This window comes from Neolamprologus brichardi, chromosome 15 (assembly GCF_056152115.1).
Source record: "Neolamprologus brichardi isolate AB-2024 chromosome 15, ASM5615211v1, whole genome shotgun sequence".
NCBI lineage: Eukaryota > Metazoa > Chordata > Actinopteri > Cichliformes > Cichlidae > Neolamprologus > Neolamprologus brichardi.
Genome location: NC_142118.1, coordinates 3,682,580 through 3,704,146, shown reverse-complemented (window position 1 = coordinate 3,704,146; position 21,567 = coordinate 3,682,580). Strand labels below are relative to the sequence as shown.

The window sequence follows — 21,567 nt, the reverse complement described above, 5'->3', positions numbered from 1 at the left end:
TTGTTGGAATTCAACTTTTGCGAGATCCCGAGTTTGTTTTGCGAGATCTCGCAAAAGTCCGTCTTAATTTTTTTTTCTCCCATGTCCCCTGCGGGGCTCCGTAGGATTTACAAAGAAACTCGACTGACGTAAAAACAAGATAAACTCCAAAGAGAGGGATCCTGTCCCAGATGACGCTGGGCGAGACGCACTGGACCGAGATAGAAAGAGATACCAATACAGTACATGCTCACAACATGGGTGTTGTCAGAATCACTGATTAAACCATGCATATGTCAGGTTGCTGAAATAACAGTACAACACAATACGATACAAAACCCTAACACAATACCTACTTAACACATACGGTAACTGCCTGTGCTGTTCCTGAAATAAAATGTCAGTCAAAAATATGATTGTGTTTTTTTTCAGGAAAACCAGATCAAGTATCTCAAAATAATCACAAACCTAAATACACACGTGTACATTGAACCTGAATCATTAAAGTGGACCTATCCTGCTCTTTACTAGTCCCGTATTTTTAATACCTAACTCCAGAGCTAGCTCTTGCTTTCCACATTTCCCAGTTCAAAAACGACCCTCCATTTAAGCCAGCTTTCTTTTGATTGGCTGCCGCTCTCAAATGTGCTACTGTCCTCGCAGTGAGATCTGTGTGTCTGAGATACGGAGGAGAATTAGGGCCACCAAAAAGAAAAAAAAGTGGGAACATCTTTTTTCTTCTTTTCCAGAATTCTGACTTTTTTTCTCAGAAAAGAAGAAAAAAGATGTTCCCACTTTTTCCCCCTGTGACCATGTTCTCTCTCTCTGACATCAAACAGATCCAAGAAAAGAGAAACAATTTGGACACTGAACATTTAGGACAGTGTTTTGGTTCACCAGGACTTCAGTTGAACCCAGTATTTGAAACTCTGGCCATGTTTAATTGAAGCATCCACTACCAAAACAGTTTATGTGACATGATCAGGAAAAGCAGAACAGGTCCACTTTGAAGTAAAATCACCTTTTCTTTGCTATGATCAAGGTTTTTGTTGTATTTTTCTGCGCAACCTTTGGTTTATATCTCACTTTTAAATGAAGGAGCCACCTTTCTCAACAATCATTCATTCAGTCTTCTTCACACTAGTTGGGACTTAAAGCCAGGGAGTGAAAAATAGGATCGGCTATTCTTGGTTAAAAGTTAAAAGGGAACATCAGGCCGAAATGTGCAGAGTATTTGGAAACACTGGGAAAGTGTAGCATCTACTGAAAGTTTGTAGCATTTGGCTTTTATATCTATAAACTGGATGGAAAACAACCTTCCCCTATAATAATCCATTCCCACTGGTAACAGCCTGTGGGAAACACTGCAGTAAAATGTGGTGACAACAATAAAAAGACTGCCGCAGAGTGCACATTTGCACAGTTTGACTATATGTCGCAGTTGATTTTCTTCTCACTCCTCTGCCTCTTTCACATCTCATTGTGTTTGTGTGTATATGTAGTAAATAACAAAGAGATGTTTACTGTGGTGAGTTCTTCAAGGGCACGGGTGTGCTCTGCAGCTCTGTCTCTGAAACGTCTCTCATAGCAGGGTTTCACCAACTGTAAGCACAAATTTGACTCCATATTACAGCTTTTGTTGGCTCCACATCCACAGCATTTAATACATTGTGCAAACACATCCTCCCACATGTCATGGCCAGTGAGAAAAGGGCCAAGTGTTACCCTGCTGTGGTATAATACCACACACCATTTGGAAAGAAACAAACAAAAAAACAAACCAGTCTTTCAACCCAAAGTCACTGACTTGGATTCTGTGATCTCCTGCAAGGTAGATCGTGGTTGTTCTTTGGGCTTGATGCTAGCACTAACCATGTAAATATTGTTGTCATTGATCGTGTTGGAGACTTCGCATGGCTTACAACATAAACACAGCCACGACAGCTGATTGACCTCCCTTTTGAAACTTTGGCTGAAGAAGTAGTAGATCACAGGGTTGTATACAGTAGAGCTCTTTGCAAACATGCACGGCAGCAGGCTGACTTCAGGTGGGATGGTGCTGCTGTCGTGGAAAATGGACCACAGGCTTACCAAACCGTAGGGTGTCCAACAGCCTATGAAGCCTATACTGATCAAAACAGCAATCTGAAATAAAACAGGAGGATAAAGTCAGCAAAAAACTCTCAAAGTCGATGAAAACAAAGGCAAGAATTTCACTGGATTATGATTGGGAGCGTCACTGATTTAGTTATAGTCATGGTTAGAAGAAAAACCCTATTAATTCTCAGGTTTTACATACTGGGACATAATAAGGATAATCTGGTACTTAGAAAGTCTTAAAATGAGGTAAATAACAACTTCAGGTAAACAGCAACACATCACATAATGCATCGTGGCATTACTTAATAAAAACTAAGCCTAAATGCAGAAGCTGTGTGTGAAAAACTGACCAAACAAAGGACAATCAAACCATGGCAGCTCAGCTTATGTTTGAAAATAGGGTCGGAGCAAACCATGTGACTTCTGGAACGATGTTTGGAGAGAGGAGACTAAATTGTAGATGTTTGGTCATGCAGCACAGCACCACATTGGTGAAAACCAAACACCTCATACCAACTGTCAAGCACGGTGGTGGCAGGTTCATGATTTGGATTCATTTTCTTGCCACAGGACTTGGACACCTTGCAGTCACTGCAACCACCAAAGTGCTCTAGAGTCAAGATTGAGGCCATTTGTCTGATGGAAAATGAGTCGTGAAACAGGACAATGATCCCAAGCACGGCAGCAAATCTCCAAAAGAATGGCCGAAAGCACACAAATCAAGGTGTAGCAATGGTCCAGTCAAAACTCAGACCTCAACCCAAATTAAATTCTATGGTTTAACCTTGAAGGAGCTGTGCATAAACAAATACCTGCAAACCTCACTGAACTGAGAGAAGAGTGCGCCAAAATTCCTCCTCAGCATTGTGATAGACTGAAAAAGTCATACAGAAAACCATTTGATGTAATTGCTGCTTAAGGTGCTTCAACATCAATGGTAAATTTGTATTTGTATAGCGCTTTTAGTCCCTAAGGACCCCAAAGTGCTTTACACATCCAGTCATCCACCTATTCACACACATTCCTCCACTGGTGATGGCAGCTACATTGTAGCCACAGCCGCCCTGGGGCGCACAGACAGAGGCGATGGGGTTTTCCTAATTTTTTGACTCACTGTTTCTGCACTGTTGCTTAGTTTTTGTTCAATAAATAATGACATGGTGTAATATGCCATGTGGTTTACCTAATTTTAAGACCTGATAAGGACTAGTTCTTTTTTAGTGCCTCTTAATTAAACCATAGACAGAAGGTATGGTTACATTTGGCTCCAGATTGTGACACTTGTGGGTGTAAAATGGATTGGCTTAAAGCATAGGTGTCAAACTCTGGCCCGCGGGCCAAATTTGGCCCGCAGCCTAATTACATTTGGCCCGCGAAGCCATACCAAATTACTATTAGAGCTGGCCTACTGGTATTATACAGCTAATATATATATATATATATTGTTTAGTATTAAGCTTTGCTTGTTCCATATTCAGTTTTCCAGCAAAACATATTTGAGTCCATAAGAAAAGATTCATTCTTATATCTGGAGGAAGATTTTTTTTTCAATAAATATTAATGTTAGCCCGCGACTTTGTTCCAGTTTTGAATTTTGGTCCACTGTGTATTTGAGTTTGACACCCCTGCCATAAGTCATTGTTGATTTTGTCTTCACTCTCCATCCCCTGCCAAGCTGCACCTGTGATTCTGCTGATGAGCTGACAGATAAGATCTTTTCTTATCCTCTGCATCCTTACCCTATCACCTCTGCCTCCCACAGGGTGCCAGCCTGCCCTGTTGAAACACTATTTTTTTTCAGTGTTTCAACTGAAAAAATAGAATGCCATTGATCAAAAATAGAATGCCTTTGATCCAAAGTAGAATGCCTTTGATCCCTTATGATGTCATCATCTTGCTGAGAGAAAAAACCCTTAAATAGGAGCTTTGCTCTGTTAAACTTTGCTGCTCAACGGACCTTGACCTGACAGTAAGCAAACCCTTTTGGAGAGTTTTGAGAGAATTTCGCGTTACTTAGCAATTCACTGACCAAGCCGACACATTTCACCATGTCAGCTAACCCATCCTTCCGCTCAAATGAGCTTGGAATAGTTAAAGGGAGCATTTTGGGAAACCACTACAAGGTAGAGGCTTTTCTTGGAGAAGGGGGCTTTGGTATTGTAGCCAAATGTCGTGATACCATGACCAACCGAGCTGTGGCTATTAAAGTCAACAAGAGCGACCCTGATATTCTGCAACAGGCAAAACTGGAACTTTTCATCCTGGAGCAGCTGAGAAGGTTGGATCCAGATGCCGCCAACATTGTTAAATGGAACGGCTTTTTCCACGACGGAGAGCGAGTCTGCTTAAAGTTCGAACTCCTTGATCAATGCCTGTGGGACTATATAGGGGACCGGAAAAACCAGGGTCTCCCCATAAGCGAAGTCAGGCCAATTTTAGGTCAGCTCACAAATGCTCTGTCCCACCTGGGTTCTGTGGGAATAGTGCACACTGACCTCAAACCTGGAAACATCATGGTTGTAAACCGCCATGAGTCTCCCATCAAAGTCAAACTTATAGACTTTGGCCTCGCATGTCCTGCGTCTGCAGTGATGCCTGGTGACCGTGTGGGGACGGTTGGTTATAGTGCACCTGAAGTTATGCTTGGCCTTCCTTACAATGAAGCAAGTGACATGTGGTCTCTGGGGCTGGTAGCTGTGGAGCTTGGTACAGGGGTGCCACTCTACCCTGGAAATGAAGACTATGATGTTTTGAAATTCATCATAGAGACTCAGGGTCAGCCACCAGATCATGTTCTAGACTCTGGCGTGTACACTGAAGACTATTTCATTGAAGACAACGACAACCAACAGCGCTGGACATTTAAGACTGACCAACAATTTCAGTACGAGACAGGACATGAGTCCCTGGAGACAAGATACATAAAACTGACGCGTCTCGATGACCTCGAACAAGTAATGATGTTTAGAAGAGGACCTGAAAATGGCCAACGTTTGTTTGTAAGCTTAATTAAACAGATGCTGGCCTTGGATGCAAACCAGCGCATAACACCATCGGAGGTTCTCCGGCATTCCTTTTTCAACCCTAAGAGTTCCCCTTGCATTGACATGAGTGCTGAAAGACCACAAAACACGGTGGTCTTTCAGCACCCTTCAAACTTGAAATGCAAGAGATCAGAGAAAATCAACCGCAGTTTTCAAAACTCGGTTGAATGTTCTCAGCAAGTATTCGTCCACACGTCAGCCAGCCCATCCTTCAGCTCAGATGAGCTTGAAATAGTTGAAGGGAGCATTTTGGGAAACCACTACAAGGTAGAGGCTTTCCTCGGAGAAGGGGGCTTTGGTATTGTAGCCAAATGCTGTGATACCAAAACCAACCGAGCTGTGGCTATTAAGGTGAACAAGAACCGCACTGATATTCTGCAACAAGCAAAAAAGGAAATTTTCATCCTGGAGCAGCTGCGAAGGTTGGATCCAGATGCCGCCAACATTGTTCAATGGAACGGCTTTTTCCTTGACAGAGAGCGAGTTTGCCTGAAATTTGAACTCCTAGATCAATGCCTGTGGGACTACATAGGGGACCCGAATAACCGGCGTCTCCCCATAAGTGAAGTCAAGCCAATTTTAGGTCAACTCACAAATGCTCTGTCCCACCTGGGTTCTTTGGGAATAGTGCACGCTGACCTCAAACCTGGAAACATCATGGTTGTAAATCGCTATGAGTCTCCAGTCAAAGTCAGACTTATAGACTTTGGCCTCGCATGTCCTGCGTCTGCAGTGATGCCTGGTGACCGTGTGGGGACGGTTGGTTATAGTGCACCTGAGGTTATGCTTGGCCTTCCTTATAACGAAGCATGTGACATGTGGTCTCTGGGGCTGGTGGCTGTTGAGCTTGTTACGGGGGTGCCACTCTACCCTGGAAAAAAATATTATGATGTTTTGAAATTCATCATAGAGACTCAGGGTCAGCCACCAGATCATGTTCTCGATCCTGGCGTGTACACTGAAGACTATTTCACAAAAGACAACTACAACTACAACCAACAACGCTGGACATTTAAGACCGCCCAACAATTTAAATACGAGACAGGATATGAATCTTTGGAGACAAGATACATAAAACTTAAACGTCTGGATGACCTCGAACAAATAATGATGTTTAGACGAGGACCAGAAGATGGCCAACGCTTATTTGTCAGCCTAATTAAAGAGATGTTGGCCTTGGATGCACACCAGCGGATAACACCCTCTCAGGTTCTATGGCATCCCTTTTTCAACCCTGGCCTCTCCAACAGGTTCCCAAGTATCAACATTGAAAAACCATACAGAGTCAATCTCCAGCATGGCATCTTCCACCCTGGACAAAAGTGATAAAAACACAAACTGGGGTTGGAAAAGGATATTAACAGCAAATTACACTGGAAATATTAATTAAGCTGCTCCAATAATTATCACTTTGGCTTTTTTTTTTTTAAATTTTCACTCCCCCCACCCCAACCAGTCGCGGCAGATGGCTGTCCCTTCCTGAGCCTGGTTCTGTCAAAGGTTTCTTCCTTTTTAAAGGGAGTTTTTCCTTCCCACTGTCGCTAAATGCTTGCTCATAGGGAATCTTCTGATTGCTGGGGTGGCCAAAACTCTAGGGGAACTAGCAATTCTTGTGAAAATTAAAAAAAAAAAAAAGCCTACCAATATTCAAAGCAGAGCAGCGGACAACTTACCATCACATCAGTCCTTTAATCCGACCTAAAACACCATGTTTACAGAAATAAATTCCATACAAATTGGAACTAAATTGTTGTTTTTGATTGTTTATAAATATATAGTGCTACCCTTCAGCCTCCTAGTAGACATACCTGTGTTATAAATGTGAAACTCCTCCGATTTTCAGAAAAGTTGACCTCTGACCTTGAAGTCAAGGTCACTGAGATTTAAGCTTCACAGAGATTTTCAGTAGATGCAACCATGGTATTGATTTGAAAAATCTACACAATCACAAACTTGGATGTCCACAGCGCCTCGCCATATACCAAAGATTAAGAGGTGGTTTTTTCTAGGTTTTTATAAAGATTACAAAACACGAATAACACAATTGCCAACGCTATTGTCATTTTTGACAACGCTATTTTGATGTTGGCTGCCAGGACAGCTGCCACCACACTGATGTGACACACTACAAATCAACTCTTTGAACTCTTTGAACCTGCACTTAAACATTCATTTAATATCACGTACACATATACACATACTGTCCCTCAAGAATACACTGAGAAAAAATAAAGAATAACATTGAGACTGTAACTTTGCCATAAGTCATAGGTGTCAAACTCTGGCCCGCGGGCCAAATTTGGCCCGCAGCCTAATTACATTTGGCCCGTGAAGCCCAGCCCATTCTCACTCCCGAGGCGTAACATGCCGACGTTTTGTCACGTCCCGCGGCGTTCCTGAGGAACGTGAAAGGAGACCTTCGGCGTTCTTATGGTACGCGGCGGGTTATGGGCGAAATCCAGTGCAATGACGCTCCCGCGGTAATAGACGTTCCAGCCCTGTATTCCAGGCCTAAACCTAACCTTATCCCTAGCCCTAACCATAACCTTTTTCCTGACCTTAACCAGGACTTTAATGATGTTAAATAGCGTGTTTCTAAGCGATTTGAAGAAAAAGAGCGAACATGTGTAGATTGAGTCCATACGGTTCTCATATTTCCTCATTTTTCCGAGGTCGTCATTTAGGAACGTGGTGGGTAGCCGAAAACGTAATATGTTGACGATTTGTCACCTATCGTAAAATGTTACGGTTTGGGAGTGAGAACGTGTTGCGAAGCCATACCAAATTACTATTAGAGCTGGCCTACTGGTATTATACAACTAATATATATATTGGGCGATCGTGGCTCAAGAGTTGGGAGTTCGCCTTGTAATCAGAAGGTTGCCGGTTCGAGCCCCGGCTCGGACAGTCTCGGTCATTGTGTCCTTGGGCAAGACACTTCACCTACCGCCTACTGGTGTTGGCCAGAAGGGCCGATGGCGCGATATGGCAGCCTCGCTTCTGTCAGTGCGCCCCAGGGCAGCTGTGGCTACAACTGTAGCTTGCCTCCACCAGTGTGTGAATGTGAGAGTGAATGGGTGGATGACTGGACGTGTAAAGCGCTTTGGGGTCCCTAGGCGGGACTAGTAAAAGCGCTATACAAATACAGGCCATTTACCATTGTTTAGTATTAAGCTTTGCTTGTTCCATATTCAGTTTTCCAGCAAAACTTATTTGAGTCCATAAGAAAAGATTCATTCTTATATCTGGAGGAAGATTTTTTTTTCAATAAATATTAATGTTAGCCCGCGACTTTGTTCCAGTTTTGAATTTTGACCCACTGTGTATTTGAGTTTGACACCCCTGGCTTAAAGTTTTCAACAACGAGGTTAAATGTGCTTTTCAGTCCTAAAAAAGATTAAAATGAACTGATTCTGAGAAAGGAATAGGAGGGAACTTAACTAACATCAAGCCATTGGTTGACCAAACCATAGGGTATAGTGCTGATTGCTGATTTAAAGCAAACTACAGTTTCAGATCTTTATAATCTTCAGTAAAGAGTGACTCACTAGTAACAGCCTCCGATGGAGCTTGACGATGTTGGGGATTCTGTGGCTGTTGTGCATCGACTTTTTGTAGGTGAAATAGAGTTTGATGGCGATGCCAAAGTAGCAGCAGAGGGTGATGACAGTAGGCGTGACCAGGTTGAAGAAGAACAGGGAGATAACAAAAGAGAATCCCTCATATTTCATCTGGCCCCAGGCAAGTGAGCAGGACAGGCCGAAGGGTTCTGGGCCGTATCGACCCCAGCCCGCTATGGGAAACAGAGCCCAGATCAAAGCATACAGCCAGGACCACAGGCACAGCATCTTCACCTTCTTCCAACTGATTTTCTCCCCTGCAGTGAGAAATAAAGAGAACATCTGCCAACTTTCTCCTTCTTATATGCAGTTAAATGGCAGAGCTTAGATAAGATCCTATATTCCTTAAATCACATATCACATGCATAGAAATAATTTCGTTTGATTTATTAAACACCGACTCACAACAACAGTTGCCTCTACACTTTACACTGAAAACAGGTTTAAACATATGGACGTGAGCGAGATATTTCTACCTTCAAACAATTAGAAAACATTGCGGATGGTATGTAATACAAAGGTAAGAAGATTTTTATTTCCATTAATTCTCTTTTATATTTGACAGCATGGCTCTTTTCTGTGAGCTCTCTGCCGGTTCTATGCATACATGAAAAGAGGCCGATGTGGGAAGAGCATCTTTGGAAACAGTATTTTTGTCAGCCCTGAATTACTTACTAGGTGACTGCAGGTTGAGGGACACAATCAAGCGCACAACAGCCAAGATGGTGAGGTTCATGATGCTGGCCATGCCAAAGAAGAATCCTGCCAGGCCATAATAGACACAGGAAACATCTCCCCCAAGCCAGCGATGGCTCCAGGCAGACGCCACAGCTAGAGGGTACATGGTGACAGCTGCTCCCAGGTCTGTCATGGCTAGATTCACACTCAGCAGCTCCGGAGGTTTCATCCTGGACGACCTTTTGAATGCCACGATAAGGACTAGCAGGTTTCCCACAATGGAGAGCACAGCTGGGATACAGAGGAAGAGGAGAAGATGATATAATGAATAGAAGTCTGTAAAGGTGTTTAAAGTGGCCGATGCCTTTGGATGCATATTAATCGTGCGGTAAATTACGTCAAATTTGTCCTTTAGCTGTTAGATGATTTAACAACAACAATAATCAGCATTCACTGGCCTCGATTGCGGTACGTGTGAGGTCCACATTACTGTTCCCCTGTGTTTGAAGAAGTGCATATAAGCACATACACTGACACACAGGTTAAACACACAATGAGTGCATTAACAATGATCCTGATCTGTGTAAAGACACAAGACTCTGGATGGATGTTGGATTTGAGTGCGACCACACGGTCGTTACATCGTTTATTTTATTTTATTTTATTTTATTTTATTTATTTATTTATTTATTTTTTTGCCTGTCCCATTTGGTTCTTTAGCCGTCAGAATTGTTGTCTGAAGACCAACAAGGATACCCAATGGATTTATTTTGCCAAATGGATCATCATGGCATTGCCGTATTGGCCCATTTGATCGACCTTTGTTTTTATTATTTATTTTATTTTCAGTTGTTACAGACGGGACAGACATGAGTGAGGGATAGGAAAGGGAGAAAGAAAGAGGAAGGAAAAGAAAAACAGAAGGGGAGAGGGACAGTGAGAAAGGGGGGAAAAAAAAATATCTCCGGGATCACCTGTTGAGAGAAAAAGAATAGAAAACAAGCAAAAAAAAACAAAACAAAACAAAGCAACATACTATACACAACACCATCGCATTAATCTACCTAAGTGTAAACAGCAGTAAATACTAAATATTGAATGTTGTTGTGCAGCACGCAGGACAGACAGCGCACAATGTGCTTTGAAGTAGCAGCCAAGAAAGGTGTGATTTAAGTCTACAAACAGTGAACACCTGTGTGCACACCTGTGTGGATCGGCGCGCTTGTATTCAAATGGTTTCCCCATGTAATGGTCTGCAAGAAGATGTAGAGAGCCATAGCCCTGTCCCCCAGGGCATGAAGCAGGCATGGAGGAGATCCAGGCCCCAGACATCCAGAGGTCCCAGAGTGCAAGAGCCCAAGGAGGACCACCGGAGGGGCATCCGTGCCACCTTCATGGGAAGGGCTGAGGATACCCAGGCGAGGGGTCACCCAGTAGCCACCGGGCAGAAACTAGAGGGGGCTGCACCGGCGTGCCCGCCGGCTCCGCCGGCAGCCAGCTGTGCCAGAGTGAACCGAGCCGCAGGCACAGAGGCCGGAGGCCCGAGGGCCCTCCGCGCCCCGGAAGAGGCCTGACTGAGCAGCAGGAGCCAGGCCCCGCCAAGTAGCCACCGGGAGTGAGCTGGCACATGACCTGAGCGCCCAGCCCCGGACACCAAGAATCAACAATGCACCGACCCCTGAGGGCATCAGTCACCGGCAGGGAGTGTGGTGAGGGGAGATAGGCCTCCACACTTGGAGGGCCTGGGAGTTCCCAGAGAGGTGGAGTCTAAGACCCGACCTGACATATAGACACAGACAAACAGGCACACACAGACACAGACATGCATTCCCACCCTCATGCACACATATACAAACACTCAGCACTCACCCAACGTAGGAATAAACGTAAATGGACATGTACACACAATCACACTCCCCAAACATACTCTATACCCCGGGTCCAGGTATCCTCGCCCCCAGAGGGGGAAACGGCACCCAGACCCAAGAGATGTTACCCTTCCCTCCGGGGTGGAGGCTAGCAGACCGCCCCAGGCTCCGCAGCAGCAGGGAGGCCAATCGGACAGCCAGCATCTCTTCCCAGCCCCCCCGCCCCGATGGCTAGCAGAGAACGGGGGTGTGTTAAGACCCCATACCCTCCTCCTCCCGCTCAAGTGTAGTGTTGCTGCGTGTTGCTCTAAAGTGTGTTTAAAACAAGGGAGAGCATGGTGCTGCTGCCAGAGAGCAGCAGGTGTTAGCACGGCCCCTCCCGAGAACCCTCAATGTCTACATGGATTTAAAATTGAGAGGTGGGCACCGGCGCCAGAGGTAGGTTTGAATACACAGACCGTCTACTGGACGCCGTTAACGTGCCCACCCTCAAGGCCCTATATATATATATATATATATATATATATATATATATATATATATATATATATATGTGTGTGTGTGTGTGTGTTATGAGAGTGTAAGTAATGTGGATGTCTAAGTTGTGAGATAAAATTGAGGCACAGGTGGCCAGAAGAGGACAGAGGGGGGGGGGAATGTCTCCCCTGCACCCTGGTGACACACCCGCACCCCAAAGCCCTGCCTGTGTGGGTGGGTGTGGTGGAGCGGGAAGAGGGAGGCAGCCGGGGATGGGGAGGAAAAGAAGGGAGGGGAGGGTGTCCCTCCCTAGGGCCAGCTCCCCCGCTGACCCCAATAGGCACCCCCGTCCTCTGGTATCCACCAAGGCAAGGGAGCCCAGGCCCATCCAGACCGGGGCCTACGGCAGCAGCACCGCCAAGCCCCACAGGACCCGGGGCAGCCCACCCTACCCCACCGCAGAGGAAACTGTACCCACCCCAACATTCAATCATCTCCCAGACTACACAAGACACAGACACCCAGGTTAAGTTTATTCTCCACCTCTCCTATGTCTCTCCCCCACCTGCAGAGTGGACTCCTGCAAAGATGGAACAACCTCCCTGCCAGTTGAAGAGCCCCCCGGTTAGGCCGATGCACAAGAGGCCCCCTGCGCCAGGGCTGAGCCCCCGTGCACCCACCCGCCCACAACCTCGGCGACACACCGACGAGGACCGAAGCCCCCAAGGCCCAGCCAGAGCCCCAGCACGGAGGCGAAGCACCCCCGAACCCCAAACCCCGACGCCCGCCCCGGATCCACTCAGGGGCAGCCAGGCCACCAGGCCAGTAACCTACGTCCGCCAGCACAGACCATAAAAAGTGACGTATTTATCTCTGAATTGTGGTCTAAGCGTGTAAACTAGTAATAAAAAATGTCTGTGAAGGTTCTCAGTCATCCAGGTCATCGTAGTCAAAGGAGCTTGCAAAAAAAAGCGTCTGGACTTCTTTAAGTTGCTTGAAGACGTTTCACCTCTCATCCGAGAAGCTTCTTCAGACTTAACACAAGTCTGAAGAACACAGACTTAACAATGTGGTGTATGCTGTACAGTGCAGCGAGGAATGCCCAGACCTTTGAACAGAGGCGGTGGTTTACGACACCAACTGTCTGCCATCTATAATCCAGTTTTGAGTTCCCTCCCCAGACGCCTTAACGTCCACTCACACCCTGGGCCATCTGACCTCAGGAATTCACATGATAAGGTGGGGCCAGGTTTCACAATGAACTCACCCGAAACTCTGGCTGATTGGGACCCACACCCAGTTCCACACCTTGGCTCAGGTGATTAGAGGATCATCAGGGGGTCCTTTTGTCCCTCTGTGGGGGGACACTCCCACTAGGTTTATATCTGGGACTCTCCACCATTTGACCTTAGAACTGAAGAAGCTTCTCGGATGAGAGGTGAAACGTCTTCAAGCAACTTAAAGAAGTCCAGACGCTTTTCTTTGCAAGCTCCTTTGACTACGATGACCTGGATGACTGAGAACCTTCACAGACATTTTTTATTACTAGTTTACACGCTTAGACCACAATTCAGAGTTAATTAGGTCACTTTTTACTCCTCTATATTTATTTATTCTCTTCTGTAAAATAATTGCTGCAAAATCACATCTGCAGCACAGTTTAAAATAAATAAATAAATAAATCCATCAGTAGGAAAACGTTACAATGTACTGTTTTAAAGGAAGGAATTTTCTTTTTTGGGTTTCTTTTGACCACACGTTGATTTTTTCCATTCTCTATTTACAGAAATCTTAATGAAATCTTTAAAAAAAATGGATAATGTAGTGTTAGTTGTTGTTTCTGACTCTATCCTCTCGTCTCCCTGCATTTCTGGAGCAGACGTATATAGCTCGGAGATAAGGTGAAGCATTTTGCACATCAGTTTCCACACCTCAGGCAAATCTGTCTCATTAAACTCACTATGACATTTGCCTCATTAAACCTTTAGGGGATTCTTTTCCTGATAAACACAAGATGTTTTTGAAATAGGCCAACCAGTATCTGACCATAGCCTGAAGAAATATTCACATCTACCGTTTGGTCTAAAGGCCAATAAGGATATTACTTAAAACATTGTACGTCTATTTGAGCTATCTGAACAATACTGTTTTTATCACACTGTTAAATATTCACATACCTCTGATTTCTCAGTAATACAGAAAACAACCACAGAAAGAAAACCATAATGTTAGGGCATTGGCAGGCGCTCAAAGCTGAAAATAACAGAACTTATTTCTTTCACATTTCAAGCAGAAAGAAGTCATGATTACGTCAGACACAGATTACCTAACGCTCTATGTTTTTATCTCTATTGCCTCTCTTTTGTTCTCCTCAGCACAATTCCACCATTGTATCTCTCAACATGTGAGCTTGACCTTGCGTAGCAGCCTTGCACATGAAGAAAGTTTGTAAGACTGTAAGCTTTTATCACAGGAGTGGGTGATTTGATGAATTTCCTGCCAGATCGGTGAAATTGGTGAATGTATACGGTGATTATCGCTGTGATTAGTGTAGAAAGAAGAGCCTAGCTTCTGTTTTTGGCAGAGAACAAAAGGACAACAAAGGTTTAAAAAAAATCACAGATGTGGGGAAATAACCATGGTGATTACACTTCTTCTCAGAGATGGGATTTTTTAAAAGGAGGCACAAATATTTGTTGCTAGATCAGCTTTCGATGCTGGTCTCACAGTCATGGTAAAGCAATGGCTAAGAGAATGAACTGATGAGGATGGATAATATCTAAAATGAAAAGTGACAATAAAATCTTCTATAGGGGACGAGAGAAGTGTACGCATCATGTTGAAGTGCTCACGTATAATCAGCTTTCTTCACAGCCTCCGCAGTGTTGAACTGTGAGGTTCGGTTTATTACATTTGGATCAATGCCCGTGTAGTTCAGAGAGATCGTTTTCCAGTGCACTTCATATGCTTGACATCAGCTGTCATGACAACACCTGCAGACTGTTAGGTGGCATTCACCTCTAGAGCAGTAATAGAAATGTGACTGACTAAGAATCAATTAACTGATGTCAAAAGGTGGAGAACATGAAAAATGTCCAGATGCTGAATGATGACCTGCTGAGCTTCAGGCTGTGATTAGAGCTAGCCTATAGAGGGCCACGTCTGCTCCTTGGCTTGAAGATTAAACAGTTTCCAGAGGTGAGGATTATTCCTGAGCTACCTCAGCTTAGAGCACTGTGTACTTTCCTCTCACTCTCTTCTACTGTGGGTAATCTTGTTAACTTTTCCCCATAAACTAGAACACCAAGAAACTCCTTTCCTGCACCTGCTTCTGTCTTAGCGCTTTAAGGACTACTTTAATGTTGCAGAAGTCCATTGTCTTAAGAGGAGTTCAGCATTATGGCCGCATATATTTTTAAAATCAGACATCATGAGTGAGAGGTCTTGGTAGCTGGGAATCGGTCTGCCAGGGGCTCCGCTCCTGGCCGACCAGCGTGTTCTGGAACTCCTGGGCAGATCCAGGACACACTGGAGAGATTATATCTCACAGCTGGCCTGGGAATGCCTTGATGTTCCTCCGGATGAGCTGGAGGAGGTGGCTGGGGAGAGGGAGGCCTGGGATTCTCTGCTTAGGCCCCTGTGACCTGGGCCCTGGATAAGCGGAAGAAGATGGATGGATGGATGAGTGAGAGGTGGATCAAGCTCATAAGTTGAAGACACTTATAGGGTAGTAATTTCTCAGTCACAGGTTCAATAAGCCCTAAAGGACAGCCTGCTTTTTTTTAGAGGTGGGAATCACCATACATCCCACGATACGATATTATCACAATGCTTACATCACAATACGATATTTTTGCAATTTTTTAAAATATTTTGCGATATTCAGATTCTGTACATAAAGGTAAACTTTATCAATATTCATTTTATCTAATATCAAAGTCTCACACTCAGTCTTTCTCTCATTTCAGTTTGATTGTTGACAAACTGAACGGTTTGTATTACAGTCTAGTCCAACTTAACTGAACGCAACCATCTGGTACAATTATAGCTATTCTGAACTATGCAGTTTATGAAAACTATGCAGCCCCTTCAGCAACTGAAGAATTTGAAAGTAAATTAAAACAAAATATAATTTTACATTAAATAAAAAAGTTTTAAACTTAATTAAAATAAAACATGTCTTAAATTAAAATAAGTAAACTGTCATGTTTATTGCTGCCATAAAACAAGTTAAACACATTTGGACAGTGAAGGAATGTCAGGATTCTTGCTCAGAAAAAGGATCAACATGCTCTGAAGTCAGAGCACAAAAACCTTTTTTGTAACAAAATATTGATTTCTGCTGTCCCTGTATCCATACATTATTAGCAAACAAAATATCACCATACTACACAGTATCCATTTTTTCCCCCACCCCTACTTTTTTTCTGTTTTACTCTAAATCATACTGGAGGTTATAACATGAACATAATGTTTATTTAATAAGAGTTGAAACAAGCAATTAAACCATAAACTGATTAGAAAGATTTTTTATTGAGGTTTTAAATCAAGCGATGAGCCGTTTCCTGACTTTCCTTGACTTCATACAATATTTCGCCCACCTACTGGCTGTTAGATAGCAGGTATACATTGTTTTCATATAACGTTCATGCCTTGTCTTGCTAAACAAAATATTGCATTGGTTTTTTTTGCTGGAAGCAAACTCAGGGAAACAACCAGATGACAAACCTAACAGCATAAATGCACTTCTGTGTATATCCAGCACTGAGACAGACTCCTTCGTCGTGACGGGAGATTCTCTGACAGTCTCCCTACACAAGAACTCTTGAGTTCATGTAGGATCTCCTTTGGGACTTTTTAAGCTCAAAGCCCAGTGACCCGATCAACTTCCAGCTCACTGAAAATTACTTTCAAATGGCTTTAACTGCTCTCTGCAAACAAAAAAGAATCAATGGCGACATGTAACATCATCCCATATGTCTGCAAATAGAGTTTGTCTTAGCTACACACCCACTATCTGTTTAGAAAACCCACATTATAACCAGTTATAATACAAATGAGGGAAGGGTTGTGAAATACAGACACACAGTCACATTAATTCCACCACATCAGTGATCAAGCCCAGGGAAAAGTCTGTTTTACCACTTGCTTTATGGATTCGGTTGATGGTTAGAAGAAGAGTGCGTGCATAATGTTGTGCAGGGAAATAAAAAGTCAGACAGGATCATGAGTTTGAAGCTGAAAATTGTATAGGTGACGATGAATGTGCATATGCCCCACAAGTTAGATGTTAGTTACACAAGAAAGAGGAATTCTACACTAACTTGGATGAAGTGGTAAAGAGTGTCGCCAGGGGGAGAGGGTGGTAATGGTTTAAGAAGACAGAGGCAGAAGGATTTCTCTCCTCATAGGGTGATGTGTAAGAGTGGAGGCTGCTGGACTAAATCCTGGAGAAAGTGTAATGTGAAAGACAAAAGAGACTGCAAGCTGGTGTGAGTGAAGAATGTAGCTCGGCAGCTAGACTGTAGTCTGTAGGACGACTCTGGAAGGAGAGGAAGTGAGGTTAGCAAAGGCAAGAATTAAATGGAGGAGGCAAAAGAAGGTAAAATGTTACACAGAGTAGTTGGGTGGTAGGTAAGAGATAACAGATGGCTGGGACAGTACAACTGAAGTGGTGAGAGAAACTGCCAAGAAGGTGTTTTGTGTATTCTCTGAGCAGAAGGAAGAAGACTTGGTGGTGGAACGAGGCTGTGGAGGAAAGTATTCAAAGGAACAAGTTAGCAAGGAAAAGTGGGATAGTCAGGGAGATGCAAAAAGTATACAGGAGTACTGGGAGGCTATGCACACAGCAAAGAGAGGGGTGGCAAAGAAACAGACTTTAAGTGCGTTGTATGTGGACACTAAGAAAGGAAAAAAAGATTTTTATCAATCGGCTAGCAAGAGATTGAACTGGAAAGGACGTGCAGGAGGTTAGGGTGCTTAAAGATAGAGGAAGGAGTACTTTAAGGAGCTGATGAACGAAGAAAATGAGAGGAGCCCTCACTTCCTCCTGACTAATCCTCTGCACTTCCTGATTCAGTAACTGCAGAGGATTAGTAATGAGGAAGTGAGGGCAGCTATGAAGAGGATGAAAAGTGGAAAGCTGGTTGGTCCGGATGCTATGGAGCTATGGAGATGTCTAGAAGAAAGCACAGTGGACCAGGTTGTTTAACACTGATTCCAGTTTTTATGAACAAGGAGGATGTGCAAAGCTGTAGGAGCTACAGAGGGATTAATGAGCCATACAATGAAGATATGAGAAAGAGTTGTTGAAGCTGCGCGGTGCACTGTCTTCTTTCAATATGGAGAAGGTTTGGACACGTGCAGATGAAGAACATGGATATAATGGACAACAGATGCTGAGCATGGAGCTGCCAAACTGAAGGAAAAGAGGAAGACTGCACAGAGATTCATGGATGTAGTGAAGGAATGTGACAGAGAGGAAGGGGTGAGGTGGAGGCAGATAATCCAGTGTGGTGACCCCTAAAGGGAGCAGACAAAAGAAGAAGCAGTAGGTTTGACAACATGTGATGTGAGAAAGACCTGTAGAGATCCAACTGCAGCAGCATTTGTGATCTATGTATACACACAGGGGTAAATAAAAAGGAGTAAATTATATAGTGGTATGACAGCCCTTACTGTTAGATTTAGACAGACAGATGAAGAGGCTGTCTTCATCCTAATCCATACATGGCTTAATAATGGTCTACTGGTACAGCATCGACACGTAGGAGAAGAAGTAACAGCTTGTTTTATATTTAGGGTGACTTTTGCTTAAAGGTCACAACCTGGGACAATGTAAAGACACAGCTCCTTTTTTTTCAAGGGTACAAAGTTTGATGATTTTATTTGAGTTAAGCTACAACATTAATAGAAAGGATGGGTAGTTCTAAGAGTCTTCCTCCCGCTGCACTTTTGTAAAAATTGTAAAAAGATTTAAAAAAAATGTAAAAGCACATCTGCATGGATACACCTGTGGATCCTTGACTATAGCTTCCTTGGCAACCATTTGTCCACCAGACTGAACAGACTGAGGAACTAAAACATCCTTCAATGTGGAAAAATGAGACTGACATCCAGGTCACAGGAAAAAAAAAACGGAGGACAGAGGGAACAAGGAGGTGCAAATTACAGAACTGAGAAAATCCCTTTGTGGTCGTGTCGTTGTGATTGTTTGCCCCACCTTAACTGCATCTGCCTCCGCTCTTGTTTAATCATCCCTCTGTGCTCATCAGATGTTATCTCTGACTCTTTTAGTATCCTTAACTGTTCGTGTAAGTCAAATAAATGGTCATCCTTTTGTAGACCTCGCCCTGGTAAAGGTCTTTAGTGTTTAACCCTCACAGATAAACACAGGATCCTTTTGTTTCTAAGCAGGCACACTTTAAACAACGCACATAGGAAGAGCTCATTTGAATCCAAAGGGAATTAATTTTCTCTTTTTAATCTTTGGCCATCCTGCACCAGAGATGGGCAGTAACGCGTTACTGTAATCCGATTACTTTTTTCAAGTATCGAGTAGAGTGTAGACACTGTGTGGGGAACATCAGGATAAAGGGACTGTACTACAAACAGTTGGAGTAGAATGGTTTAGAATAGGAAGTCAATCGGATTACTTTATTGCAGCTGTAGCTAACTTGGTCTTCTATCATTATTAGGGGGGATTCAAACTGTTACTAAACTTTTCTTAGCCTTTTTAGCAGCTTTTATGAGTGTGCACATGGACATCTCCCTGCACTCGTCTGCTGTTTTTCTGTTCCTGTGATGTGACTATGACTTCAATCAATGGATATGATTTGTCTGTATTTGTGTGAAATTTTCTGGGAAGAAACTTGCCTCATAACCAGAAGCAGAGCGATGGTGTCGGGACTGATTTCAGTGGTAATGATTGATGATTGATGACTGAACAGAAAGATCAAAACACAGCACGGTTTATCTTTCTCTAACTTCTCTTAGCTTGCATTATTTATCCATCTTCCCTGTAGCACAATCTGTCAGACTATAGACTACAGCTCATCTATGTTTTTATCTCAAAGCATTGCAAAGGATTGCTGTCCTCCCAATCCCACCACGACACCACCTAAAATAAAACATGAAAGGCCGGCTACATTCTGAAATCATGTTTGATTTAAATTTCTAAATCCAAAATGCAGCACAAAAATAAGGCACACGTTTCTCATGCTGGATAACAGGAAGATCAGCAGGGAAGACCTGAAGATATGAGGTGACTGTGGTCCCCAGACAGAACAACTACACCAGCTGTTTTTGTCCATTAGAAGAACCAATTCAATACATCAAACCTCAAACATTTGGATTATGAACCTCTGCTGCTTTGCTTCATAAATCCTGCCATCAGTGGATAAAAAGGTCGGTGGTTTTTGTCCTCGGCTGCTATTCTCCACCCTCTATTATCAATCTATCAGTCTATCTTTGGTTGTGCAGTAGATTTACTGCCCAATGATGCAGTTCCAGGCAGATAAACTGTGCCAAAAAGCAGGAGGATGACTGAGTCTCTGTGCTTCTGTCCGTCTTATTGATCAGGAGGTCACAGTAGCTTTGTGGAGAAACGAGCTGCATACGATCAAACTTGATTAGCTTTGCTAAGGATGTGAAAAGCCACTGCACGCATTTGGAGCACCTTGAGGAGCAGCATCCTCTCTGACCTCCGTTCACTGGTGACAGGCAGGTAATGATAAGTGAATGATGGTAGTGTTTACCTCGGCCTCGTCCATGTCTGTCACTGTAATATAATATCCCAAACAAGTAATAATAACCTCCTCCACCCCCATCCTGAAGGCTGTAGTTTTTCTTCTAAATAAACTATTTTAGTAAACACAGAATCTAATATCTTATATAAAGAGCGGCATACAAGGTTGAAGACTTACTTCTGTCACTTAGGATTATTCTGAAGGTTATATTATATATTCTCTGAAACCTAAGACCACTGTTCTCCTTACTTGACTGTACCAAACAGATTTCATACAAATACACTACACACCACACAAACTTACTCTAACCTTGTAAATGACGGTGTGGAGGGTGGGTGTGGGAGATTTCAGATTTAAGCAAAACGTTAGGTCTCCTGTGACTTTGCAAAACGTCTGTCACATTTTTGGTCCGCTGACTTTATTCTGTTCTGCACGCATTTTCAGTATCATGAGATTATATATTTTTTTCCCAGTATTTTCTCAGAAAGCTGCTTTGAACTCATGTGCGCAAAATGGATTATAAAAAAAAGAGAGATCACGTTCTTTTAATTCAGTTTAGGTCTCCAAAGCCGGGAGAATAAGTTAATGCTATTGAAGAGTATATTCCCAGACAGGATTAAGATGATCAGAGATGGGAAGCATTCACAAACCATAAACTGTCATTGTTTCTAGTTTAAGTGCGATTTTCAACTTACTTAAGACCAGCAGGTAGCAGCCCGTGCCGATGTCCAGCGCCGGTGATAAAGCAGAGGTGTACTTATCCATGAAAACAATGATCAGAAACCAAGATAAAAGAAAAGTGATTCTCATGCGATCCCGACGAAGGGGAGAAGAGTCAGACTGCTGCTGCTGCGCTCCGGTGTCAGAGGCATCTGTCCTCAGGAATGAAGCTGAGACGCGTACCGGCTGAAGCCTCGTGCCTGCAGCCGGCGTGTGTTGTCAGGGTGATGATGCGTAAAGAGAGGATCATCCAGCGTCTCCAGTGCCGTGGTGTCACTGAGCGTTAGATGTCAAAACGGGAAAACAGGTTTATGTTAGCTTCAGGTTGAGTTAG

General features: G+C 43.5%; 2 protein-coding genes across 2 annotated transcripts; one reads left to right on the top strand and one right to left on the bottom strand.

Annotated features, from left to right (window-relative positions):
- Positions 1–1,716: 1,716 nt before the first annotated feature.
- Positions 1,717–21,323, bottom strand: opn8b (opsin 8, group member b). Its single transcript, XM_087852052.1, has 4 exons — positions 21,209–21,323; positions 9,419–9,712; positions 8,672–9,000; positions 1,717–2,124 (listed from the first exon to the last, which is right to left on the bottom strand). The coding sequence occupies exons 1-4, from the start codon at positions 21,321–21,323 to the stop codon at positions 1,768–1,770; spliced, it is 1,095 nt and encodes a 364-aa protein (XP_087708178.1). The 3' UTR covers positions 1,717–1,767.
- On the top strand, positions 4,003–7,104 carry LOC148098374 (uncharacterized). The gene has a single exon (XM_087852051.1). The coding sequence runs from the start codon at positions 4,128–4,130 to the stop codon at positions 6,447–6,449; it is 2,322 nt and encodes a 773-aa protein (XP_087708177.1). The 5' UTR covers positions 4,003–4,127; the 3' UTR covers positions 6,450–7,104.
- Positions 21,324–21,567: the final 244 nt, after the last annotated feature.

What these genes read in the sequence shown, in the direction of transcription:
- opn8b (XM_087852052.1), bottom strand. Translation starts at nt 21,323, where the DNA reads ATGAGAATCACTTTTCTTTTATCTTGGTTTCTGATCATTGTTTTCATG. An exon ending in CTGCTACCTGCTGGTCTTAA is followed by an intron (nt 9,713 to 21,208) that starts GTAAGTTGAAAA and finishes TCTGTATCCCAG; the next exon opens with CTGTGCTCTCCATTGTGGGA. An exon ending in CCTCAACCTGCAGTCACCTA is followed by an intron (nt 9,001 to 9,418) that starts GTAAGTAATTCA and finishes TTCTCACTGCAG; the next exon opens with GGGAGAAAATCAGTTGGAAG.
- LOC148098374 (XM_087852051.1), top strand. Translation starts at nt 4,128, where the DNA reads ATGTCAGCTAACCCATCCTTCCGCTCAAATGAGCTTGGAATAGTTAAA.